This window comes from Nipponia nippon, unplaced genomic scaffold (assembly GCF_047370975.1).
Source record: "Nipponia nippon isolate SJK-2023a ecotype South Korea unplaced genomic scaffold, ASM4737097v1 scaffold_31, whole genome shotgun sequence".
Taxonomy (NCBI): Eukaryota; Metazoa; Chordata; class Aves; order Pelecaniformes; family Threskiornithidae; genus Nipponia; species Nipponia nippon.
Genome location: NW_028262349.1, coordinates 341,321 through 363,653, shown reverse-complemented (window position 1 = coordinate 363,653; position 22,333 = coordinate 341,321). Strand labels below are relative to the sequence as shown.

The following is a 22,333-nucleotide window of genomic DNA, read 5'->3' as shown; positions in this document are numbered from 1 at the left end:
TGCGGTCGGGGTAGCGCCTTCCTGGGAGGATCCCGGCCCTTTTCCCGAGCCTGGCGCCCAGGGGAGATGGGGAGGGGGCAGCTGGGCCCGGGGCCAGAGGGGCTCGGCACCGCCGGGGGGCTGTGGTGCGAGAGCAGCACTCACCTGCTTGGCTGTGCGAGCACGTGCTCTCCTCCCCTAATTAATCCTTCACAGATTGGAGAGCACTTGATCTTGATTCCCCTAATGCGGTGCCAGAGGTGTAAGGAGATTAATTAGGCACAGTTTAGAGAAGTTATGCAAATCGGGTGCCGCTGGGGAGTGGCAGGGCGGGGGCCAGCCCTGCTCGCCCCTCCACTCGAGTTGGCCGCCCCAGCAGCATCGCTTGGTCCAGGGTGCGTGGGGCTGCCGACCGGCGTGCGCACGTGGCAGTGGCCGGGGTGGCCGGGAGAGACTGCAGGGATCTGGCAGTGGGGCAGGACTCTGCCCGCAGAGCGGCGGGGTGCCGAGATGCTGCAGGGCTCCCCCCTGCCCATGCATGCATCGAGGTGGCGATCCAGCCTTTATTCACACAGGCTTTCCTTTAAGTAATGATTAAAGGCAGCCAGGGGAAAGCCCTTGATGTGAAGCTAACTCTCCAGAGCCTGAGACCAGCTGCAAATGAGATGAAAATAATCCCCCGGCCTCCAGGGACTTGCACAGGAGAGGAGAGCAGCTCCATCTCCCCAGGGCTGCAGGCAAACACGCTGCTGTGGTGGGCACAGGGCCAGCGGGGGCTGTTGTTCTGTGCCCGGCTTTGCTCCCGTCCCCAGGCCGCGGGGTCCCCGATCCCGTCTCCACGCCATGGGGTGCCCACGGTCCCCAGAGCGCTCTGCACGTGCATGTGGTAAAACGCCTGTGACCTCCACGGGGACCCAGCGCCTTCCCTCGGGCCGACCCCCAGCCCCTGGGAACGTGCACCCAGAGCCGCCCGTGCCGGGCAGGGACCCGAGTCCCTGCTGGGCTCCACTGGAGCCACCTTGAGAGCACGGAGGAGCCCGACTCATTCCAGTGCTCTGCAGCAGTTCAAAAACAAAACCAAGGAGGGCGGAGAGAGGAGAGAGCAGGGAAGCGGTTCCTAATATGGCAACAGCAAATGTAATTCTATTACCTTGATTTATTGATCGCACTTAGAGCAATTACTGGCTTTCACCCCATCACCTGCCACGGAGCAGGAGACAGCGAGGAGAAGGCAAGACAAAGGCGACCGCGCATTGCCCAGGGCATGGCCGGCCTCTGGGGAGGCTCCGGTTTTGTTTGTGCTGGTTGGCATGGGGGGAGAGCTCCCGCCCGGCTGCGCGGCCGCGGCAGCATCGCCTCCGCAGGCAGGGGAGCGGGGCGGTTTCCCCCCAGTCAAGGAGGCTCCTTCGGGCAGCTGGAGCCAAGCACCTCTGCTCTGCAAAGAGCCCGCGATGCCGGCGCTGCGGGGACAGAGCCCAGTGTTACAATGACTTTGGTGATGGAGGGGATGCAGGGCTGGGCTGGGCTGGGGAAAGGCAAGGGTCCCTGGGGCACCAGTGCGGCAGAGCAGCTGCGGGCCCTGCTCTGGGCCAGGGGGTGGGTTTCAGCTGCGGCCCCCTCGCCCCTCTGCACCCAGCCAGCCTGGAGCCAGGCTGGGGCTGGGGAGTTGGCATCTGAGGCAAAGCCGGGGCAGAGGGTGAACTCAAAAGGAAGCAGCCGCTCCAGGCTTGGTCCCTGGCTCTGCCACGCTGGGCAGCTGGTGTGAGTCGTGCTGGAGCATCGCCCCATCGCCTCGCAGGGACGGGGCTTGTGCCCTCTGCCGGAGCTCGGCTCCCGCCACCCCGGGCACTGGCAGGAAGCTCCAACGGGAGTCCCCGGCTCTGTCCGCACCAGCCCAGCACCCGTCTCACACCAGGGGGGACACGCACAGCCCGGCCCCTCTCTGAGCTCTGAGGTGAGCGGGATGCCATGGGTTGGTGCCAGGCTCGACAGGAGGTCTGAGTCCTCTGAGCCACTGGAAAAAAAGCAGCAGCCCCAGGGCTGGAGGAAGGGCGAATTACTTGACTGAGGTCAGAAAGTCCCTTTAAGGTTGTTTTTTTTTTTTTTTCCCTGCTTGCTGCAGATACTGGCAGAGAAGCAAGAAAATGAGTGTGCTTTTTATTGCCTGAGCCCTCCAGACAGATATAAACAAGCGGGAGCCAGACCTGGCTTTGGAGGCAGATGAAATCAGAGGGAACAAGACCAGTGGCCTGGGAGGCACACAAACATGGCAGCCTCATTGTGCAGCGATGCCTGGCAAAGCCTCCCACCCCCCTGCCTCCCAGCCAGCCCCGGGCTCCCTGCAAGCGCTTCTCAGCGATGAAGATGTGGAAAGAGCAGAAAATGTCCCCGTTGTGGGTGAGGGCAGCGGCCAGGGGCTGCTGGCCCCTTCCAGAGGCTGCCTGCTTGCCACTCCAGCTAATTGCAAAACGTGAGGGGTGCACAGCCCCTGCATCAGCCTCAGGGCCCCCGGGGAAGGCGGTAGCCCTCTCCTGCTCCGCTGCCCCCCAGCCCGTTAACCCCGCAGTGCCTGCAGCAAAGCCGGGAACCCGCAGGGCCGGTGCAAGCGGGTTTGGACCCAGGCGCAGGGCAGAACGCGAGTGGCTCCGTCCCCACGGGCTGTTTGCGGGGGCACAGAGGTGCGGTGGAGGCTGCGGAGCCGTGCCCGGGGCTCTGCCAGCCGGCACAGGCTGTGCCGGGGGGAGCCCGGCCGGCCTCGTCCCCCGCTGTCCCCGAATGCCGGGACCGCGCCTGCCCGGTCCGCCGTTCCCGCAGCCCCCGCTGGTGACTCGGGGCGGGGGCAGCACGGCCTGGGGCGGCCGGGGCAGCCGGGGGATGCTGGGGGGGCCGGGGCGGGCGGGGGATGCGCTGGCGGCCGGGAGATGCTGGGGCGGCCGCGGGTCCAGCACGGCCGGGGGGGGCCGGGGGCGGGGGATGCGCCGGCGGCCGGGGGGGCCGGGGCGGGCGGCGGAGCGCTCGCACCATGACATCAGCGCGGCGCGGCCCCGGGGGAGCGGGCGAGGGGCGGGAGCCGGCGCGGCGGCGGCAGCGGCAGCGGCGGAGCGGAGCGCGGCCCCGGGCATGCTCCCGGAGCCCAAGTATGACCGCTTCCGCGACGAGCCGCTGACCGCCCCCATGCCGTCGCCGGCCCCCGCGCCCGCCGCCGGCGCCCCCGGGCCCTGCCCCGCGGCGGGCGAGGAGCCCGAGCCCGGCACCACCTTCTGCGCGCTGCTGCCGCGGATGCCGCAGTGGAAGTTCCCCGGCCCCGCCGGCTTCCTCGGCCGCGGCCCCGCCGGCGCCGGCCGGGAGCTCTCCGCCACGGCCCGGGCGGGCGGCGCCGCGGCCGCGGGGGCCCCCTCGGCGCTGGCCGCCGTGCTGGGCGCCTGCGAGCCGCTCTGCGCCGCGCCCTGCTCGCTGCCGGCCGGCGGGCGGCCGCGGGGGGCGGCGGGGCGGGCGGCGCGGGCGGAGGCGGCGGCGGCGGCGGCCCGGCCGGGCGGGGAGGAGTGGAGCCGCAAGGGCAGCTTCATCCGCAAGCCGGCGCAGGGCTGGCTGCACCCCGACGAGCGGGTGCTGGGGCCCGGCGTCTCCTACATCGTCCGGGTAAGTCCCGCCGCAGCCGCCGAGCCCCGGCGCGGGAGGGCGCGAAGCCCCCGGCCCCACGCGTGTCCGGGGCAGCGGGCGGCCGGGGAGCCCTCATCGCCGCCGGGCCGGGGCTCGGCGGGTCTGCCTGCCCCTCCCGACGGCTGCGGGCGGAGCCCCCCGATTCGGGTCCCCCCCCGGCTGCCGGCTCTGCCGCCGAGGGCTGCGGCCGCGTCCCCGGGCTCCCGCGGGACTTGCCCTGGGACGGGCGCGGCGGGAGCCCGCGGCGCCGAGCGGTGCCGTGACCGCGGCCACGGGGACGTGGTGGGGCTCCGGGCCGGGGGGTGTCCGGGGCAGCACCCCCGGCACACGCACCTGCAGCCTCTTCGCCCCATCGCGGGCAGCCCGGCCCCGTTACGCTGCCCACGTCGTCTGGCTCATCCCGGGAGGGGCGGCACAGCCCCCCGAACCAGCCTGGGAGAGGACGGGGGCCGGGGGGGCTTTGTGTGCCGGGGAGCCAGCCCCAGGACCCAGCGGCAGCCAGCCCCTGTGAGGGCGGCACAAGCCATAATGCACGGATGAGTTTGTTGGGTCTCGGCACGGGGTCTGGGTGTGCAGTGGGGCATTTTGGGGTGGAGGGTGAAAGGGTGCCGTGTGTTGGGGCGAGAGCTTTGGAGCTCGCATCGAAGGGGCCCTTCTCATCGACACCCGGCTCCTCCTCTCCTCTCCATCGCCTGCCGTGGGCTGCTCTGACCACGTCCCCCCCGCAGTACATGGGGTGCATCGAGGTGCTGCGCTCCATGAGGTCCCTCGACTTCAACACCCGGACACAGGTCACCAGGTACGGCCCCGCTCTCCCACACCCTGCTGCCACGTGGAGCCCCCGGTGGCCCTGGATGCTCCCCCTCCCTGGGGCCCTGCGGAGGAGGGGAGACACGGGGCCAGGGTCTGGGGGAGCCCTGCCCCATGGGATCCACCCCGCGCATGGGGACGTGGACGAAGGGCACTGCCGCGGATCAATGGGCGGAAAGAGGAGAAGGGAGGTGGCCCCAGCTGGGATTACGTACCGCAGGCCCATGACGTGGGGCAGCGCTGCGGGACACTGCGGTGCCTGGGGCTGCGTGGGCTGATGCCCCCAGACCCCACGGAGCTGTGGGCAGGGAGGTGGCCGGGAAGGGGCCGGGGTCTGCCACAGTAACCCAGCTGGGGGCCATGGCTTGCAGGGAAGCCATCAACAGACTGTATGAGGCGGTGCCGGGTGTGAAGGGCATCTGGAAGAAGAAGGTGAGTTTGCACCCAGCCTGTCCCCCCCCCGGGCTCCTTCCTGGTGCGAGCCAGGGCTGTGGGACAGGGTGCTGGGGGTGCCTGACTAGTTCGTGGGGCAGAGCCTGGGGTCTCTCGGGGCACCGCTCTTTGCCTCATTCACCCCAGGAAACCTGGTCCTGGGGGCCTGCATCGCCCCCATGCTCCTCTCCCCCACCAGGCTCCCAACAAAGCCCTCTTCTCCATCCTGGGCAAGAGCAACCTCCGCTTTGCTGGCATGAGCATCGCTGTCAACATCTCTGTTGACGGGCTGAACCTCATGATCCCCACCACACGCCAGGTGAGAGCCGTCCCTGGGGACGTGGCCCCGCCACCTCCCAGCCCTCTGCCTCCTGCTGCGAGCTGGGGGGCTGGTGGCCCCCACACTAACCCCCCGTGGGCCACGTCCCCCCTGCAGATCATCGCCAACCACCACATGCAATCCATCTCCTTCGCCTCCGGCGGGGACACGGTGAGGCACGTGCGCCCCAGCCCTCCCCCGTCCGCAGTCCCTTGGGGGCAGCGGGGACAGGGGCTGCCTGTCTTATGGCCGAGCCGAATGGCAGGGCAGCCTGGTCCCGGGGCAGGACGTGGGGCTGGGGCCGAGCCCGTCCCCTTGCCCCAGTGGCCCTAGCCCTGCTCCCTGCACAGCAGCGGGACGCAGGCCCTGAGCTCCCCCTCTGCCCCCAGGACACCACAGACTATGTCGCCTACGTCGCCAAGGACCCCATCAACCAGAGAGGTGACGCTGGCCCCTGCACCCGGGAGCTCTGCAGAAGAGGAGGGATGCGCTGGGGGATGAAGGCTGGAGGAGGGGATCCCTTGTGGGGGGCATGAGAGGTGGCTCAGGGTGGTCCCGGAGGGGTGATGAGAGCGTGGGGGAAATGCTCGAGCCATCCGTCCATCTGTCCGCAGCCTGCCACGTCCTGGAGTGCTGCGAGGGGCTGGCTCAGAGCGTCATCAGCACGGTGGGACAGGCCTTCGAGCTGCGCTTCAAGCAGTACCTGCACAGCCCCCCCAAGGTGGTGGCACCCCCAGACAGGTAGGGGGGCACGGGGCCCCGCCACAGCCCCGCACCCCCTGTCCCATGAATGTCCCCTGGCTGGGGGTCGCTCTGGGAGCCCCCATCCCTGCCCGGCCTGGGGAGGGCTCTGAGCCGAGCAGGATGTCCCCAGCTCGCCCATCCGTGCTGCAGGACACTGGGTGCGGAGGACTTGGCCTGGGGGGAGGACGAGGAGGCGGCCGAGCACGATTACTACAACAGCATCCCGGGGAAGGAGCCACCCCCGGGGGGGCTGATCGATTCTCGGCTCCGGCACGGCATGATCCTGGGCCACATTCGCACTCAGCCCTCCAGCTCCGGCCCCCCCAGCCAGGTGAGCCCCTGTGGCCACTGCCGGCCCTGCTGTGGGGGTCCCAACCAGGTCCCCCGACACCCCTCACTGTCTCCTCTCCCCAGGGCGGGTTTGCAGCCAGGCGAGACCAGAGCAGCCAGCCAGGGCCACCCTGGGACCTGGAGAGCCAGGGTAGGTACCATCACGGGGGGACCCCAGGGACCGTGAGTGGGGGTCCCCACAGCTCTGCCCTGCCCGGGCTGGCAGTGATGCCCAGTCCTTGCAGGCCAGCCCTGCGACGGGTACCTGCAGGCGGACGGCCACCCCCTGGGGCCACGAGAGTATGAGGAGCACATGTACGTGAACACACAGAGCCTGGACGCCTGGGAGCCGGAGGTGGCAGCTCACGGGGTGCCGGAGGAGAGCCCCAAAAAGGACCTCTTTGATATGAGTAAGCCACTGGGCTGGGGGTATGGCACAGGACCTGCTGCAGAGGGGCCAAGCCATGCCGGTGGGCTGCCCAGCCACGTGCCACAGCCCCGGCAGTGCCCGCGCTGGCTGAGCCCAGAGCAGCACCGTGCTGAGTGCTGGGGGCTGGGTGGCCGTGAGCCAGGGCCCCATCCTCACCTGCCCTTGCCGGGGCAGCAGTGCCGTGCTCGGGGCAGGGCTGCGGGTGGGCACCCTGTCCACCCATCCTGCCTGGCCTCATGGAGGGGGCAGCCGTGCTGGTGCAGGGGGACACCGTCCCCTCCGTGCCTGGGTGCATGCGCAGCATCATGCGCAGCATCATGCCCAGGGCAGCCATGGCGCAGCGGGGTCTGGCCTGGAGGTGGGTCCGGCTGTAACCCCGGGTCCTGCTGCCACCGCTCAGCCCGTCCCTGTCCCCACCGTGCCCCAGCTGTGCTTTGGGCCCCGAGGGGTGACGCCCCACACTTCCTGGCTCCCACAGGGCCGTTTGAGGATGCCCTGAAACTCCACGAGTGCATTGCTGGGGGCAGCAGCAGCCCCCCCATCGAGGACCAGTGGCCGAGCCCCCCCACACGGAAAGCCCCCATCGCCCCCACAGAGGAGCAGCTCAGGCGGGAGCCGTGGTACCATGGGAAGATGAGCCGGCGGGACGCTGAGAGGCTCCTGCAGACAGACGGGGACTTCCTGGTGCGGGACAGCCTCACCAACCCCGGGCAGTACGTGCTGACCGGCATGCACAGCGGGCAGCCCAAGCACCTGCTGCTGGTGGATCCTGAGGGCGTGGTAAGGGCAGGGCGCAGGGTGGGCGATGGGGGATGGGGGGTAAGGGCAGGGTGGGAGGGGATGCTGGGGGGTAGATCTGCGGGGGTGGGCAGGCGCCGGGGGGTTGCATGGGAACCCTGTGTGGGAGGCAGCTCTCCTGGGTTCAGGACCGCTGTGCCCCCCGGCCCCCAGGTGAGGACCAAGGACGTGCTGTTTGAGAGCATCAGCCACCTCATCAGCCACCACCGGCAGAACGAGCAGCCCATCGTGGCTGCAGAGAGCGAGCTGCACCTCCGCCAGGTTGTCCGGAGGAAGCAGTGATGCCGGGGGGTACGTGAGCCCCCGACCCACTCCCCTAGCACCAAACTCGCCTCAGCCCCAGGGCAAAGCCAGAGCCCCTCTGCTCTCCCCTCCTCAGGTTGTGCCTGGCCTCGGGGAGGCAAAGCCCCACCCAAACCCCAGGGTCGGGCTCCCTAGCCACCTTCCCAGCCGGGTTTTGCAGTCCCTGGCCCCGAAGGTCCCCACCCACACCCCCTGCTTCCTCCCCTCCATCGTCCGCATGGGGCCCCTTGCCCAGCCGGACGAGAAGATGTTTATTCCATGCATGGAGGTGAAATGCTGCCAGGTTGGGAGCCGGCAGGCGGCCTCACCGAGAGGGACGGGGCCTGAACCCTGCTTGGGCAGTGCTGCCTGCTCCTGCCTGGGGCTGCCCCCCGCTCACCCCAGCGATGGGAGGGGGCCTGGGTGGGCATTGCTGTGGGGCTGCCATGTCCCCTTCCTGCCTGGGAGCCCTGCCAGAGTGGGGCTGGTTGAGCTGCTGGTGCCACTGGCCCTGCTGCCCAGCACTGGCTCCATCCCAGCACACGGAATTGATCTCTGGATGATGATGGAGCAAATGGGGTCAGGGCTGGTGCCAGGAGCCTCGTCCCAGGGCTCCCTGGGTGGGATGGGACAAGCAGGCTTGGTGTGCAGATGCGTGTGTGTGCACATGTGCATCCATGTGCGTGTGTGCGTAGGTATGTGAGGGGCAGCCCGGAGACCAGCCCTTTGCCCACAGAGCCATGCCTCTCGCCCAGCACTGCTGCTCAGGACCCAGCTCCCTGCCTCAGTCCCCCCTCTCTGCCAGGACATTGAGGGGGTACCCGCATCCATGGGGTCCCCTGTCAGTGGGGGCTGTAGCCCCTGGCTTGGCTCTGCCCGTGGGGTTGGGCACAGATGTCTCTTGGAGGCCAGTGCTGCTGGATGTCCCTGTTGCTCCCACATTTCCAGATGGATTCTCCCCAGGAACGGCTGCCACGCGAGGCTCCCGGCGGTCCCAAGCCCCTGCAGCCCTCCCCAGGCTGGGGCCAGGATGAAGCTGCGGCGGGGAAGACACAGGGCAGGGGCGAGCTACCGGTGCTGGCTCGTGAGGCTGGGGTTGCCGGGAGGAGAGGTGTCCCACAGCCCCCGGGGACCCCCCCCGGCCGGCTCGGGGCTTCAGCGGGTTTTTATGGCATACACAGCCCATTCTCCAGCGTGTCTGGCACTTGGCGTGGGTTCGTGGTTTGGAATACGTTTCTAATTAAACGTGGAAATGAGCAAGGTGCCCCGGTTGTTCGTGCCGCCCCCAGGTATGGTGCTGGGATGGGGCTGCTGCTGCCGGCTCCTGTGCCTGGGGGCTCGACGACGCTGGGGATGCAGAGGGTGCAGGGATGGCATCTCCATCACCACCAGCTCCTGGCTGGTCCCACGTCACGTTGGCTGTGGCAGCTGGTCCTGTTCTGTCCGCTCAGACTTGGCTCTGCCCCCTTGGGTCACCCTGTCCCCCCTCTGCACGTGGGTCGCTCCCCCCCCCAGCTCTGGAGGGGGCTGCAGCACCCAGGGCTTGGCCCCAGGGCGCTGGTCCTGCATGGCATCTCCTCCCTGCACCTGGCATCTCCCTGCCCTGCCTGCTCCCGCTGCCTGCAGGCTCACATCCCACCTCTGCCCAGGGGCAGGATGCAGCCGCTCGCCTCGGAGCCTCCTGGCAAGGCCTGGCCTGGCTCCTGCTGCAGCCGGGCTGGCACCGAGCAGCCCGGAGCCGAGCTGCTGTTCGTCTCCTGTTAATGAATGTGGCAGCCGGCGGAGCGAGAGCCCCGCAGTGGGCCTGGCCATGGCTCCCGGCTGCGCAGCATGGCTGGCGGGTAGAAAAGGCGCTTGGCTGGAATCAGTGGAGGCAGGAGGAGGCTGCCCCAGCACTGCCGGAGCCTGGCAGTGGGAGGCTGCCCGAGCCGGCGGTGTGGCCTCACTGTGAACCGCGGCGTTGGTGCACCGGGTGGGCAGCAGCCTCCTGGCAGGTCCGGCACCAGCCCCGGCACTGGCTGGCTCCAGGGTCCTGCCGGGTCCCCTCTGCTCCCCCTGCCCCAGGCGGGTGCCAGCAGCCCACCCAGCTCTGCCCTGCGTGTCTGGTGCTGCCACTGCACCGCCGGCACCCACCTCGGGGAGCAGGTTCACCCTGGCACCCTCTGCCCCTCGCTGGGGACGGCCCCTCCCAGGACGGTGCTGCCGGGTGCTGGCTGAGTCAATGAATAAAATAAGCCCCTAAATAAAGCCCAGTAATGAATGTGTAATTTTCCATTGATAGCTGAATACCCACGGGGACGTGGTGCTTCCATCTCGGCTGCTATTTTTTGTCATGTAGTAATGCGTCTGCAAATATAATTGCGCTGTTCCCTCAATAGCAGAGGCAGGAAAAGGCTGCAAGAGCCCGGACTTACTTCTTTTGCCGTCGGAGAACGAACCCATGCCTCTCACCGGCTGCTGCTGGCTCTGCCCTGGCCGCTCGCCTCCCCAATGCTGCCGTGAGGTGCCTGAAAGGCTGGTGGAGTGTTTATTTTAGGGGTTTAACTGCTTTGGTTGAGGCTGCTGTGCAGTGCTGACGGCCATGGGGTGCAGGGGACTCTGCTCCCCCTGCCCCGGCCTGCAGGGCCGCTGTGCAGGGGCTCGGGGACCCTCCTCGAGAGGGTCTTGCTGTGGGGCAGTGCCCCACGGCCGCCCGGCATGAGGGCCAGACCCCGTGGGGGGAGGCAGGCTGGGAGCCGCACAGCAGTGTTCTTGAAGCAAAAAAACAATTAAAACAAATATGAGGCCTTTATTGAGTTAAATATGGACATGACTAATGCAGTCTGAGTACCAGGGAGTGCTCCCATCTGAAATTGGATTTCTTTCTGTGTGCTCTGCACCCCCAGCGCGGCTCTGCTCTGGACTGGTCTTCACTGGGCCCATGGGAGGCTGGGGCTGGGCGATGGTGGAGCGAAGTGGATAGCAGCACATGTGCTGAAACCACTGGTGGCTGCTGGTGTGTTTGGAGTAGCAGTCTGTAGACTCCAGAGTTAACGCAGGGCTGAAGCGGAGAGCGACTCGCCTCTCAGCACTGCTCCTTCAGCCTGTGTGATGCTGGGGAGGCCAAGGTGTTTTGGGAAGGTTTGGAAGCCGCAGAAGAGCGACTGCAGAGGGTCATGGCCTCCTTGCACTCCCAGGGCCTTGGGGATCTCCCTGACCAACTGTCCCTCTGTCGGTCTCCAGATGTGCTGACAACAAACACTGTCCAGTTCAGTTTTCCTGGACAGAGGGGTAAGAGACTCTGACATTGGTGCTCAGCAAGTTTCATGAAATAGCTAACCAGCTGGAGAAGAGGAGCTGTGTGCAGCACTCCTGCCCTGGAGGGATCCCAGGGCCCTGGCAGCAGCCCCTTTCTCCTTGCCAGGCTCTCTCCTTCCCAGTTTCCAGCAGGTGGTAGCACACTGCCGGCTCCACCAGCCACGTCCCCAGCCTTGCCGGCATCCCCAGCCCTGCCAGCGTCCCCAGCCAGGCGTCGCTTGCCCATGGTGCCATGCCCAGGCCTTGCCAGGTGCCGCATGCCTCCGGCAGCCTCCAGGCCGGTACGAGGGACCCCTGTCCGTCTCGCCCAGCCCTTGCCCGGCTCCCCATCACGCTGCCTGGGAGGCAGCTCTGGAGCCCCGAGAGCTGTCCCCTCCTGGCATCCCACGCTGCCCAGATCCATCCAGAGCCCTGGACGAGGGGGAGGCAGGCGAGGAAAGGCACCCCTCCCGGCTCCACGCTGCTGGGTGCCAAGCGAGGGTCCAGAGGCCATTTTGGAGGCCCTGGAAACCTTGTTTTTCTGCTGGCCCTCGAAGTGTTTGTTCTCTGCCCGTTTCTGTTCTGGGTCAGGCAGCTCCTGCTGCACACAGTGGTTGTGGCAGCACAGTGCCGCAGGCGAGCGCCGGTCTCTGGCAGCCCTGTGCCGGCAGTGGGGCCGGCTGTAGCCCCTGCCTGCACTGCTGGGAACGGATGCCCCCAGCACAGCCCATGTCCATGAGGTGCCTGAGATGTGAGCACCTGTGCCAGCTCCTGCCATGAGCACTGGGTCTCTCCTGCTGTCCCTTCACTGGGAACTGGGGCATTCAGGACCTCAGCGTCTCTGCCCGACCACTGCAGCTCCTCTTCTGCCTCAAACCTGGCAGCCCTGCCCCGAGCTGAGCCCAGGCAAGCTCAGTGCAGGCAGCAGGCAGCTCTGAGCACCCCGCTCCCCTCTGTGCCCCAGAGATGGCTGGCCCCGAGCCGAGCGGGCAGGGCTGGCCCAGCTCCAGTGCTCTTTGTTATCTCAAGGGAACTCAACCATTTCTGCACCTTGTTTACCCACCGTTGTGCAGGGTGGAGGAAAGGCAAACACCAGCCTTTTGTTCTCCAGCCTCCCCTTCCCATGAGCCTTGTCCTCCTCTCCTGGGCTCTGTCTGCCCTCTTCCCGGCAGTGCAGAGCCCAGGGTCCAGCCAGGACACCACTGTCCCCCTTCCCCACCACTGCCCCTGAGACATCCCTGCCCAGACCCCTCCAGGCCCTGGCTGGTTCCTGCTCCCCACGTGCCCCGTTTGGAGGGTCCCAGCAGCTTTTCCCAGGTCCACTCCTGTGGCCAGTGAGAGGCAGCCGTGCCGAAGGGCCCACTCCTGGCGAGGGTCTGCAGTTGGTCAGAGCTGCTGCTCCCAGCCAGGCAGAGCAATGTGCCAAGAAGCTCCATAAATCAGAGCTCTCGCCCTGCCAGGGAGCGCCCACTCACTGCTGGGAGAGGCCTGGGCATGGCAGGCAGAGGACGCATGGCGAAACCAGGGGCTGCAGGGAGAGGGGAGGGTTGTTCCCTGGGGAACCTGGGGACCTTCTCTCCTGCCACCTTTCCCAAGTGCTGGCAGAGCTGGCTGCTGGCCCTCCGTCTGGCTCGGCACAGCAGTCCTTCTCTTTTTATCAGCTCAGAGTCAGGATGCCGAGGGAGCTGAGAGCTCCCACCTCTCGTAGCTGTTGCCGGGCTGCAGCAGCCCCTGCTGAAGGAGCTCACCAAGCCAGGCTCTCCTTCCTGGTGATTATTCCCAGCCCTGCACCACTGTGGGATGATGGTGCCGTCCCTGCAGCCTAATGGCATCCATGGGGCAGTAGCCAGGGGGGAACAGCCGCTGGCCCCTGTTCATGCCACTGCCCTGCTCGGTGCACCCCTGTCCCCAAGGCTATAAATCCACGTGGTGCCTGGGCTGGGGCCGATCACCCTGACCCCTCCGGTCCCCCCGCAGCACCGGGGCCTGCAGCGATGCTCCGTGGATCCTCCCGATGTTTTGCGCCCCGGTGCCCCCAGCGCCACCCGGGCCGTATCCTGCCCCGGCGCTGTCCCTGCCGGGTGCTGGTGAGACGTCTGACGCGTGGCACTGCCTCCCCCCACTGCTCCAGCCACGATATTAAACCACTTAATGCACTCAGCGAGTGCTTGAGCTCCGAGCCGCCTTGGAGTGCTGTTGGCTTTGTTCAGCGCTTTGATGAGCTCAAGAGCTCGGAGGGGAGAGCGCGGCGGGGATGGCTCGGTCCCGCGGGCTCGGACCCCGGCCGCGCTCAGGGCGGGAGGGCGCTCGGGGGCCCGGGGCTGCTGCCGTCCCGCTCCCGCCTCAGGGCTCCCCCGCTCCCGGTCCCGTCCAGCCCCGGCGCTCCCGTGGGCAGGCGGCCGGGTGTCCCGGGACCGGGCTCCCGCACCCCCCGAGCATCAGCACCCCGGGGCCGCTCGGCCCGGTGCCGGTGCTGGTCCGGCCGGGCGCGGGGCGGCGCGGCGCGGGGAAATGCGGGGGCGCCGCGCTCGGAGGATTACGGCGGCGGCGCGGGGAAGGAGCGGGGCCGCCGCCGCCGTATAAAAGCGCGTCCGCGCGCGCCCCGCCCGGGCTGCGGCGGCGGCGGCGGCTCCGCTCCAGGTGCGGCGGCGACCGGCAACTTCCCGCTCGCGGCGGCGCCGGTCGGTCCGTCCGTCGGTCCCTCCCTCTCTCGGTCGGTCGGTCGGTCGGTCGGTCGGTCGTCCGTCCGTCCGGGCATCGCGTCGCGGCCGTCCCGTCCCGTCCCATCGCTCGGGGCCGGTGGGTCCGCACCCCTCGGCGCGGCCGGTTCTTTCCCGTTCCCCACCCCCGGGCTGGCGGGTCCCGGTGCCCATCGGCGCGGCCGGTTCCCTCCCATCCTTGTCCCCGACCCCCCGGGCTGGCGGGTCCCCGTCTGTCGGTGCCGCCGGTTGCGTCCCAGGCTGACGGCTCCGGTCTGCCCCTGCCGGTGCGCGGCCCCCGGTGACAGCGTTGCCCCTCGGGTCTCTTCCAGCGCCGCACCCGGCGGCAACATGTGGCTCCTGGAGCGGCTGCGCGGCGTGGCGGAGAACGGCGGGTCCCGGGGCACGGGGCCGGAGGAGTCCCCGCGGGGGTCCCGCTACAGCAACGTCCTCACCCCCGACAAGATCCCCGACTTCTTCATCCCGCCCAAGCTGAGTGCGGCGCCTGCCGAGGCCGAGGGCTCCGAGCCCCCTGCAGCACCCGCCCTGGGCCCCTCGGCCTCGGAGCAGGACCTGGCTGGGCGCAAGCCCCCGCGCAGCCCCCGGCCATCCAGCCGCCCCCGGCCGCGGGCCGCCGGCAGGCACATCATCCAGATCGAGAGCGCTGAGGACTGGACGGCCGAGGGGGGCTTCGGCACCAACGCGGACCCGCAGGCGCAGACGGCCATGTCGCTGCCCTACGTGCCCAAGGCGCAGACCTCCTATGGCTTCGCTACGCTGGTGGAGAGCCCCCACACACGGCGCAAAGAGTCGCTCTTCCACAGCGAGCACAGCAGCCTCTGCCCCTCGCCGGCCACCTCACCCAGCACCCAGCGCAGAGCCAAGCTCAATGGTGAGAGTGGGCCCCGGGCACCCACTGACCTGGGCGCAGCCCTCATGCACCCCGGCCGCTACTTCAGCGGCGGTGAGAGTGACACGTGCTCCTCGGCCGAGTCCTCGCCTTTTGGCTCCCCGCTGCTCTCCCGCTCCGTCTCCCTGCTGAAGATCTTCAGCCAGGAGAGCCAGTCCAAGGTCATCAAGCTGAAGCATTCGGTAGCCCGCAACAGCTCACTGTCCACCGACGACAGCTCAGCCGACACCAGTCCCAGCGCCCAGCGCCGCGCCAGGAGCGCCCCAGCTGGGGGGCAGCCGCCTGCCGCCCTGCTGCCCCTGGACCTGCCGCCGGGCCGCGACCGGGAGCACAGCCTGCGGCTCAGCCGGGGTGGGAGCCTGCGCCTGGCCGCCGAGTACGACCCTTCCAACGCCCGGCTGCGCGTGCGGCTCGTCTCCGCCGAGGACCTCTACGACGCCCTCGTCGACCTGCGCAGCATCAACTGCTGTGTCTCGCTGTGCCTCAACCCTGGGAAGCTGCAGAAGCAGCGCAGCACCATCGTCAAGAACAGCCGCAACCCCATCTTCAATGAGGATTTCTTCTTCGATGGGTTGGGCCCCGGCCACGCCAGGAAGATGTCCCTGAAGCTCAAGGTGGTCAACAAGGGCAGCAGCCTTAAGCGGGACACGCTGCTGGGGGAGAAGGAGGTGCCGCTCACTGCCCTCCTGTCCTGCCTGTAGGTGCTTGCTGCCAGCCCCAGAGGGAGCGAGCCTGCCTGCGGGGCCGGGGCGAGGGGGGGAGGCCAGCCCTGTCCCCCAGCCTCACTGGAGGACGGGGCCGTGGCAGAGCGCGGGGGTCCCCGGGGGTGGTGCTGCCATGGGGCTCTGCCAGCACCAGCCCTCCTGCGGTGGGGCAGGCAGGGCCAGCAGCCGCAGCCTCTCCCCTCTGCTCCCTCCCTGCTCCCTCCCGGGGCTGTGTCTCCTGGAGCCCAGCGGGAAGCAGGGAGCCACTGGCCCCATCTCCACCGGGAAGGATGGATGTCACCTGCTGGGCTCTTCCCTCCCTGGTGCCCGTGGTCTCCAGCTGGCCAGCACAAAGGTTGGAGGTGGGTACATCTCTGTAGCATACTTACTGCCACCTCTCTCAAAGCCCCAGATCCTGGAGTCAGGTGATAGCTTTGATCTCAGCTTTAATTTAAAAGACAAGTTTCTAGTCTTGGAAACTGCAGAGAAAATACTGCAGAGGTGACCCAAGAGTGGGCCAAGGGAGGTGACCCTGGGGGATGAGTCAGGTTTGTGGGTTTTGAGCCTTTCCTGGACTCTTCCCAGCCCTGTGGGACTACACAGATGTGCAAGGCAGCTTGGTCCAACACCCGCAGCCTCCCAGGGTGCCCTCCCTGCCCACCCCCAGCACTGTCCCCTGCTGCTGACCCCCTGCAGGAGACTGCTTACAGAGCTTCAGGGGCTTTGGGTTTGCCCAAATCCAGGAGGCTGCCTGTGCCTGTCCCCTGCCCATGGGAGGGAGATGCCGGGGGCTGGCACTGCCGTGGGGGGGCCTGGCACCCCTTGCCCTGGGCACATGGGTGGTCCCAGCAGACGTGCTTGCTGACCCAAGCCGAGGCGACAGGCGTAGCCCTCCCTGAGTGCTGGTGGTCTGGCTGGCACTGGGGACATCCCCAGGTGTTGCTGGGCAGCGGGGCAGGCTGTGGCTGTGGCTCCCTCTGCCTTCCCTCTGCCCTCCCTCACCTGCAGGGGCTCATGGGCTCGTGAGCAGCTACACCCACCAGCCAGGAGGGATGCCTCCCATGGGGCCACAAAGCCCCTGTGCCCAGTGGCATCCAGCTCCCCAAAGGGATGGGCCTGGCTCTGCAGTTTCCCTTTGGGGCAGAGTGGGGTGCTCCCACCCCTTCCCATCCCTCCCTGCCATCCCCATCAACTGGCAGGAGGCACTGGGAGTGAGGGAAATGCCAGCCGGGGCGTTTCTGTGGGTGGACAAAACAGACACCTTGTTGTTTGGTGTGGTGTTACCCATTGCATCGGGCTCTGCATGTTTCTGTAGAAGGGAGCAGAATTTGCAGTGCTCCTGTCCCTGCCTGTTGCAGCATGTGTGGACACACGCACACACGTGTCCCTCTGTGTTAACCTCTGTCGGTGGCAGTTGATGTTCCTTCCTTGTCCTTTGCAGCAGATGGCAGATTTCAGTGTTGGCTATTTATATCTGAGGCTGATCTTTCCCAGCGTGTTTTACTTCTGTCTGTAAATATGTTTCAGGTACACGAGGCATGGTTCTGATAGCGTGGTGTTTGCATGTCGGGGGGATTTGGGGTGATCGTGGCTGTTTGTTGAGCTTGTGGCTGAAAACAAACTGTGCAGGACGTAAGGAGCAGACACGTCTCTCCTGCATGGGGGATTTCCCACCTGAGGCTTCTCACTGCTCCCCCAGGAGCCAACACAGGGGATGCTCCCGGCCCCCGAGGGCCCAGGCTCGCCCTGGGGGCAGACGGGGGCTCTGGGGAGGGTGGGACGGGGAGATGGGCCACGTCCCTGGGCTGGGAGCGAGCATCCTGCCCCTGGGCAGACCCAGGGCAGGAAGGGGACCCTGCCTGGCCAGCTGCTGCCCCGTGCGCCCCTCACCAGCACCCTGTGGTCCCCGGCGTGCTGCGGTCCCCAGGATGCTGTGCCTGCTAGGGGCTGGTGGGACCCAGGCGTGGCTGGGGGCTGCAAGGGAAGGGGGAATAGGAGCTGGGCAAAGATTTTGGTGCTCTATGAGAGGGTTGGGGAGTAATGCATCCCCCATGGCAGAGCTGCGTGCCTTTGAGTTAGGGGAAGGGGGATGATGAGAGCAGGGCCCTGGGCTGCTCCTTGGGTTGGGGCTGGCCCTGGGGGGAGACCCAAGGGCATGGGGGCTTGTGCTGTGTTCCCCCCGCCTGTCCCAGGGCTGCCTTGCTGGAGCCGAGTGGCATGTGGCTGTCCGCCAAGCCCTGGGATGTGCTGCTGTGAGCCCCACTCCTGTGACAGGCAGGAGGGCGGCGTGGGAGCCGGGACTGTGGCCTGGCTGGGTCCTTCCTCCCCTGTAGCTCTTTTCTACTGTTCCTGCTTTGATATTTCTGTGGCTAGATTTAATGATGCATTTTTGGAGTGAAAAAAATATATTAATACCTGAATGGAATGTTTGTTTACAGATGACTTCCCCTTTTTAGTGCAATAAAGTAATTTCTAAAACAGATGCAGGTGGTGCCCCTGCTGCTGGTTTCCCTGAGGCATTCCCTTTGCTTTTCATCGTTCTGGCTGCAGCATCCCTCTGGCCCTGTTGCCTTCCCCGTCGGCTCCCTGGGCTGTGGAGGGGTGGGGGAGCAGAGCTGGGACCTTGGGACTGCCCAGCCATGGAGCAGCAACTGCTCTTCTGGGTGGTGCTGCCTGTTCCTGACAGCCTTGCAGGGGTTCAAAACGCTTCAGAAGCTCTTCCCTGGTGCTGCTGACCAGCCATGGGGTGAGGCGGGAGCAAATCTCCCAGGGAGAACAGGGGATGTGGGGAAAGGGGCTGTTCCTGTGTAGGGGGGACCTGGGGCCCTCCCAGCTGGGGCAGAGCTGAGCCAGGGCACTGCCTGCACGGGGACGGGGTGGTGGTGAGGGAGAGCCCCTTCCCACGCTCCCGCGGGAGTCCTTCCTCCTCCTCGCTGGCTCCCCCAGCCTGGCCCTTGCGCTCCTTCTCAGCGGTGCTGGTGATTGTGATGTGATCATGTTTTTGATATGTGATATGATGATGTTTTTGTGCTCCCCGTCAGCAGCGGGCTGCGTGGGCTGGAGTGCTGCCCATGCGGGGGCTGGGTGCCCAGCACCCCCAGCCCTGGGGCTGCCCTCACGGGGGCTCTTTGGGGCACAGCTGAGTTCTGACCCCATGGCAGCGCAGGGGTGGAAGCCCTCCCTGCCGCTCTCTGAGCTTCACAGCCCTTTTGCCCTCCAAACCCCGGCACCTCGGGCCGGCTCCTGCACAGCAGTGATCTGTTCTGGCAGTGTTTTGGCGTGAAAACAAACCTGATGGTTTCTGCCCAGCCATGCCCGTGCTGCGGTGCTGCCGGAATGTGTCTCCCAAGTACTCCGTGGCACGAGCAACATGGATGTTGGATGAGCAGCTCCTGGGGCGTCCTCTGGACCATTTCCCTCCCCTGCCCCTCCAGGGCCCCCCCCGCCTGGCTGCTGACGTTCAGCAGATTACCCTGTTCTTTTCCCCACCTTCCATTTCCAAATCTGCTTTTAACCAGACACTGCTGAAGAAGAGAGGGAGGCTTTTCTGTTACCTAAATGCCATTTTTCTAATTTCCACCATTCTAATAATTTGTCATTTTTGGTAGAAATAAAGGCTGGGAGCACTAAACAGATCCACCCTCTCTCCTCCTGCCCCCACAGGGGCAGAGAAAGCAGCGTGGTGAGAGCTTGGCAGGTGCTAATAATTTAAGTAGTGCTTTTTCTAGAGGTGTAAAGCTACAGCAGTTAGCAATAAAATGAGGCTGATTAAGTTAGTCTGAACTAGAGTGGATGGGGTCAGCTTGAACACATGAAAAATCCCTGGAAAGTGTTCAACATTCAAAGTACTGGAAGCAGTCAGAGGGGTGGAGAGGGCCGTCTTGTGGGGGAAGATTTAACTCTGAATTTGTAATCGAGTCATTGTGGGAAGGAAATGCGGCCACCTTGCTGGACCCAGGAGGGCTGGGGTCTGGCTGAGGTGAGCCGCTGAATTGGAAGGTGCTGGTGGTGGCTGGGGGGGAGCAGGGGGATATGTCCCCTCTCTGCAATGCAGCCCCTCGGGATGGAGGATGCCCGGATGAAGCGCAGCCGTTGGAGGCTGCCAGGTGAGAGCCTGAGGCCGAGGGCGGCTCTGCCCATCGCCAGCAATGCCCACGCCGAGGGATGCTCGAGCCCCGGGAGCTTTCCCCTGATGGGGGGTTTCCCTGGCTGGGGGTACCCAGGCCGACGCAGCCGTGCATGGGTTGTGCAGGGGGATGGCACAGTGCACGTTTGGGTGGCACAATCTGTGCAGGAAACTGAGGCAGAGAGGGGAGATGGCTGGATGCGGAGGAGCCGATGGCAGCTGCTGCCTCCTTTACCCTTATCTCCAGAGCAAGATTCACCTGGGCGAGACATGCACGCACAGACCTTGTCTATTCTTAGTCCTGTGTTCCTACAATGCAAGGACTCAACTTCTGAGAAAATTGCCTGGAGCTCATTTAGCTGTGTGCGTGATGGCTGGTGAGGGAGGGAGAGGGCAAATTAGAGGCTCAATCTTATACTGGGTGCGTGGTGAAGCCAGGACTCCCCAGGGAGGGTTTCCCAGGGAGGAGGCCAGCAGGGCTGTCCCTGCAGGAGGGCACCCTGTCCCTTCCCTGTCCTCCAGCCAGGCAGGGGCGTCCAAGGGCTGAGTGCTGTCCCCAGACGATGTTCAGGGGTCCTAAGTAGGGGCTGGGGCAGCTTTTGGCTGAGTGGGGCAGCAACGGCTGGTTAACCTCTCCAGATTTTCAGGTGCTGTCCGGTCTGGGGGAGCCCCGAGTCCCTCCCTGCGTAGCCCCAGCCCTGTGGCACTGTGTTCCCCCCTACCCGACCCCGCTGACGATTTACTGTTTTGGTCAGAAAAAGCATCTTCCCGTTGCCTGGCAACCCTCGGCTGCTGGTCCAGCGGCGGGGGGGGCTCTCTCCTGCCCGCAGCCCCCGCTGTGCCAGGGGCGAGGGGCTGCGGGGGCTGCTCGGTGCCGGAGGTGGGCACAGCATGTGCGAAGCCACCGCAGTGTTTCCCTGGCTCTGTGCCCAAGGTGCGAAACCGCTGCCCGCCATGGGCTCGCTGCTGGCGAGCACAACCTGCCACCTTCGAGCACGATGGTTCCCCCAGGGTGTGATTCACCAGGCCAGCAAACAGGCAACTGCATCCAGCCATCAGATGGCACAGGAAAACCTCCGGGGCGGGGGGGAAACCTGGCTCCCGCCTGGGGCGAGACCCCTGCAGCCATCGCTGCCCTGCAGAGGGGCAACAGCTCTGCGAAGCGCAGGCACACCCCAGGCTTGGCAGCAGCTGCCCTTGCAAACCCCCCACCTCCTGGGGCAGACATGGAGGCAGCCCCTCCACGGCCGCAGCCTGGCTCCCAGCTGTGGGAGCGGACGGTGAAACGGCCTCGTGCTTGTCACTGGCCATCAGCTGGGCTGGAGGTGCGAGGGGACCCTGCTCTGGGGCCAGCCGGCTGCCCACAGCAACTCTGCCATGCAGCTCTGGGCACCTGGGACTGGCCGGCGGGACGCGCTGCGTGCGGGACCAGGAGCACAGAGGCATGGGGTGGACACGAGCGTGCGGGTGTGCGTCAGGGAAGTGGCGAGTGCGCCCCAGGCAGCGCTGGCTGCACGCGAGCATCGGCCTCCCTCAGCACGCGCACTCCTTTGCTTTATTGCAAGCATTTGTCTTCCATGGCAGCTTGTCTGTTTTAAAGCAGAGAGGAGAGACTCCCACTGTTACTGGGAGGAAAACAGAACTTAATTGAATCCCACAATCCCTTGTAGTCACATCAGGCGAGAGAGAAAGCCAGAGAAGAGTGATTCCCCCCTGCCCTCCTCCTGGGCTCGGGCGCCCCGGCACCCTGGGCCGGGCACCAGTTGTGCCATGCCAGCTGGCAGTCTGTGCTCCTCCAGGGTACACAGAACCCCCCGGGCTGGGGGACCCAGAGGTCCGCTGGGAGCAGGGCCGACCTGCGGCTCCTTGTCAGCCCCACGGCACTTGGCGGGTTCGCTGGCAGCCAGCACCATGGAAGCAGCAGCTGCCAGGGTGTCCCCAGGGCAGGCAGTGCTGCCTGTCACTGCCAGCCCCGGGGTGCACGCTCCATGTGTTTTGCTTTTCCTTTGCTCTCCTACTTTGAGGCTGGCAATCTGACAAGGACCTGGGGCCAGGGGCCAGATCCTGCCTCCACAGCCAGGGAAAGGCAGCGAGCGGAGAGGAAGGGCTGCCTTGGACTCTCCCTCCCCATCTCCTCTGGCAGAGGAGAAATTAATGCAAGCCCCTGGAGCCAGCACAGGCTCGGCTCAGGCCAAGGCGGGCATACGGAGCACACGGGACTGCGCTGGGGGAGCACGGGGAACGCATGGCTACGAGGATGGGTGAGGGCAAGGGCAGAGGCTGCTTTGCAGGGTGAGGGATCTCTTTGCTAGCTGCCTGCTGGAGTTTTAAATGCTGCCTTTAAATGTTTGCAAAATGCCCAAAGCATCAAATAGGCCCAGGTGGGAGGGAAAAAAATGGCATAAACAAAGCAGACAGGAGGATTTGTTAAACGCCAGCAGCTGCTGGCAAACACTTTAATATCAGTGCAGACAGGCGACGATCGATACGGCATTTGGGGCCACGGGCTGATCCCTGCTCTGCGCCCGCAGGCTGGCACCGGCGCTCGCTGGCTCCTGCATGGGGGGGCTCTGGCTGAGCCGGGGGCAGCTGTGCCACAGGGGGTCCCGCTGCGGTGGAGGCACCCGGCTGGACCCGGAGGGGCAGGGTGGGGAAGGGCTGGGAAATGCTGTGGGTGCCAGCCAGGGCAGAGCTCCATTTCTCCCTCTGCTTCCCCACCCAGACCCCAAGCCCCTGGGCAAGGGGACATGTCTCCATCTCCCTCCCTCAGCTCTCCCGGGGCGGTGGCAGCCCTGTGGCCCATGAGGGCCGTGCTAATGCCCCTGCCCACTCCG

The 22,333-nt window shown here is 66.4% G+C and overlaps 2 protein-coding genes across 5 annotated transcripts; both read left to right on the top strand.

The window, feature by feature from the left end:
* Positions 1-3,099: 3,099 nt before the first annotated feature.
* Positions 3,100-8,871, top strand: SHC2 (SHC adaptor protein 2). The gene is made up of 13 exons (XM_087769722.1): positions 3,100-3,618; positions 4,368-4,438; positions 4,821-4,881; positions 5,081-5,200; positions 5,318-5,371; positions 5,590-5,641; positions 5,815-5,941; positions 6,095-6,275; positions 6,359-6,425; positions 6,520-6,684; positions 7,183-7,484; positions 7,656-7,793; positions 8,733-8,871. Exons 1-12 carry the CDS (start codon positions 3,100-3,102, stop codon positions 7,782-7,784), a joined length of 1,848 nt encoding a protein of 615 aa, XP_087625848.1. The 3' UTR covers positions 7,785-7,793; positions 8,733-8,871.
* Positions 8,872-13,665: 4,794 nt separating this feature from the next.
* Positions 13,666-17,782, top strand: C2CD4C (C2 calcium dependent domain containing 4C). Of its 4 annotated transcripts, none has more exons than XM_087769180.1 (2): positions 13,666-13,700; positions 14,092-17,782. In XM_087769180.1, exon 2 carries the CDS (start codon positions 14,111-14,113, stop codon positions 15,368-15,370), a length of 1,260 nt encoding a protein of 419 aa, XP_087625306.1. In that variant the 5' UTR covers positions 13,666-13,700; positions 14,092-14,110; the 3' UTR covers positions 15,371-17,782. The 4 variants fall into 4 exon arrangements, with proteins under 4 accessions (XP_087625306.1, XP_087625307.1, XP_087625309.1 ...); XM_087769181.1 differs by having other exon boundaries at positions 13,689-13,741; XM_087769183.1 differs by having other exon boundaries at positions 13,696-13,773.
* Positions 17,783-22,333: the final 4,551 nt, after the last annotated feature.

Excerpts from the sequence above, each read along its gene's own strand:
- SHC2 (XM_087769722.1), top strand. The coding sequence starts at position 3,100 with ATGCTCCCGGAGCCCAAGTATGACCGCTTCCGCGACGAGCCGCTGACC. Across the intron at positions 3,619-4,367 it reads GCGTCTCCTACATCGTCCGG|TACATGGGGTGCATCGAGGT; the intron begins GTAAGTCCCGCC and ends TCCCCCCCGCAG. Across the intron at positions 6,685-7,182 it reads AAAGGACCTCTTTGATATGA|GGCCGTTTGAGGATGCCCTG; the intron begins GTAAGCCACTGG and ends TGGCTCCCACAG.
- C2CD4C (XM_087769180.1), top strand. The coding sequence starts at position 14,111 with ATGTGGCTCCTGGAGCGGCTGCGCGGCGTGGCGGAGAACGGCGGGTCC.